The 1,609-nt window shown below is 33.1% G+C and overlaps 1 protein-coding gene across 2 annotated transcripts; it reads right to left on the reverse strand.

Annotated features, from left to right (window-relative positions):
• Positions 1 to 264: 264 nt before the first annotated feature.
• On the reverse strand, positions 265 to 899 carry LOC120166381. 2 transcript variants are annotated; one of them, XM_039175636.1, is made up of 2 exons: positions 626 to 899; positions 265 to 530 (listed from the first exon to the last, which is right to left on the reverse strand). In XM_039175636.1, exons 1-2 carry the CDS (start codon positions 774 to 776, stop codon positions 280 to 282), a joined length of 402 nt encoding a protein of 133 aa, XP_039031567.1. In that variant the 5' UTR covers positions 777 to 899; the 3' UTR covers positions 265 to 279. The 2 variants fall into 2 exon arrangements, with proteins under 2 accessions (XP_039031567.1, XP_039031566.1); XM_039175635.1 differs by having other exon boundaries at positions 265 to 533; positions 626 to 898.
• Between the last annotated feature and the right edge of the window lie 710 nt (positions 900 to 1,609).

Here is a 1,609-nt window from a genome sequence, read left to right on the forward strand (position 1 = left end):
TACATCTAATTGTTATCATAATCATATGATTCATAACTTTTATTTAACTAAAACTGAAACAACTATATTTAAATGTTGGAGATGTTAGAAGGATAACCATGAACGGAATTATGAAAGGAACACAATAGATAAAAATAACTTTGTATAAAATTAGAGAGAAAAATCTACATAATTACACTGGGAAAAAAAAGCTCTACTATTCACAAAATTACAAACTACAGACACAAACTGTAGTTAAAAAAATCAAAATCTGTGTTTTTTTTTCACCTAATTTGTTTTTCAGTAAGAGTAAGCCAATCGTTGAACGACACGATCCCTGAGAATTCCATTGTACAGAGCAAGTCTATTAGCAGGAATCCCTCTATCGTTACCTCCACCAAATTTCTTGAACTTTGGTGTTGAATTCAAAGCCGACGCCGCTGAACTGTTGATTCTAACCCGATTCCTCGGCTGTTTCCTGAACTCTGAACCATCAGTCCTTGGATCCATCACATCCTCCGCGAAGTGCACTTTCTTTTTCTTCTTCTTCCCTTCTTTAAAACAATCCCAAAAAAAAGTTAATAAATAACTATGTAAACACTATGTTCAAAACATATTCATGTAATCGTTTTGCATAGATATGTACCAGAAGATATGCAAGAACGGGGGACTTGTTGAGAAGGCAGGGAGATTTGATCCAAAGATTTCTGAAGACGAAAAGCAAGTAGAATTACTGTGCCAGAGACTGCCATAGCTGTGGCTAACACCATTCCTTGAGAGCTCAACATCGAAACCATTTTTCCAACCGAAATCTCAAACCCCAATGGAAAAACAAAATAGAATGATGGAGAGAGAATGATGGTTTATTATAACATAAACTTAGTCTGAAAATTTGAAAATAATATTGGGGATCAGATGGCCAATATCTCTATAAAGAAAAGGAAGCTCTGATTGGTGGGCTTTTAATATATATATATATATATATATATATATATATATATATATATATATATTTTCTGTAAAAATGGGTGTAATGAAAAAATGAAAGGCAAAGGGATGAGTGGCGTTGTTGGGATCTCTTAACCGCTGCTCGTGCACTACACGGCAATGCCCCGACGAGAATACCAAACCCCGTGCTGATGACATCAATTATATGGCCACCCAATATCCTTTTCCGCCAGCGCGTGATCCGGACGCTTCATTTTTATGTTTTTGTATTTTTTTACCAAGTTGGGATTTCGAAATCCATGTCTATGTTAGAGATTAACGTCTGGATTTGGAGGTGTTAATACCGAATTACATCCGTTTGTTTGTTTGTTAGGGTTGTTGGTAATAATTTTAATGTTTGTTTATCTGTAAAATCGGTTAAGGATAGCTGATGCATTTGCTTTCTTAAATTCCATTTTTTGTAAATAGAAGTTAATTAGTTTTTTGTGAAAAAATCGAACATTTTTCAACGGTGTCAGAAACTGCGAATTTAAAAATGAATATGCTACTAATGGGGATACAGCTTTGATGATTTTTTATTATTATTTTAAAATAAAAATAATAATTTTTTATTTATAAATCATTCTATATTGATGGGTTTGTAATATTCAAATTTAGTTGTTAAATTTGCACGCCATGAGAT

Source organism: Hibiscus syriacus, unplaced genomic scaffold (genome assembly GCF_006381635.1).
Source record: "Hibiscus syriacus cultivar Baekdansim isolate YM2019G1 unplaced genomic scaffold, ASM638163v2 tig00111640_pilon, whole genome shotgun sequence".
Taxonomy (NCBI): Eukaryota; Viridiplantae; Streptophyta; class Magnoliopsida; order Malvales; family Malvaceae; genus Hibiscus; species Hibiscus syriacus.

Coding starts and splice junctions, on each gene's coding strand:
- LOC120166381 (XM_039175635.1), bottom strand. CDS start 776: ATGGTTTCGATGTTGAGCTCTCAAGGAATGGTGTTAGCCACAGCTATG. Junction 534..625: donor CCGTTCTTGCATATCTTCTG/GTACATATCTAT, acceptor ATTGTTTTAAAG/AAGGGAAGAAGAAGAAAAAG.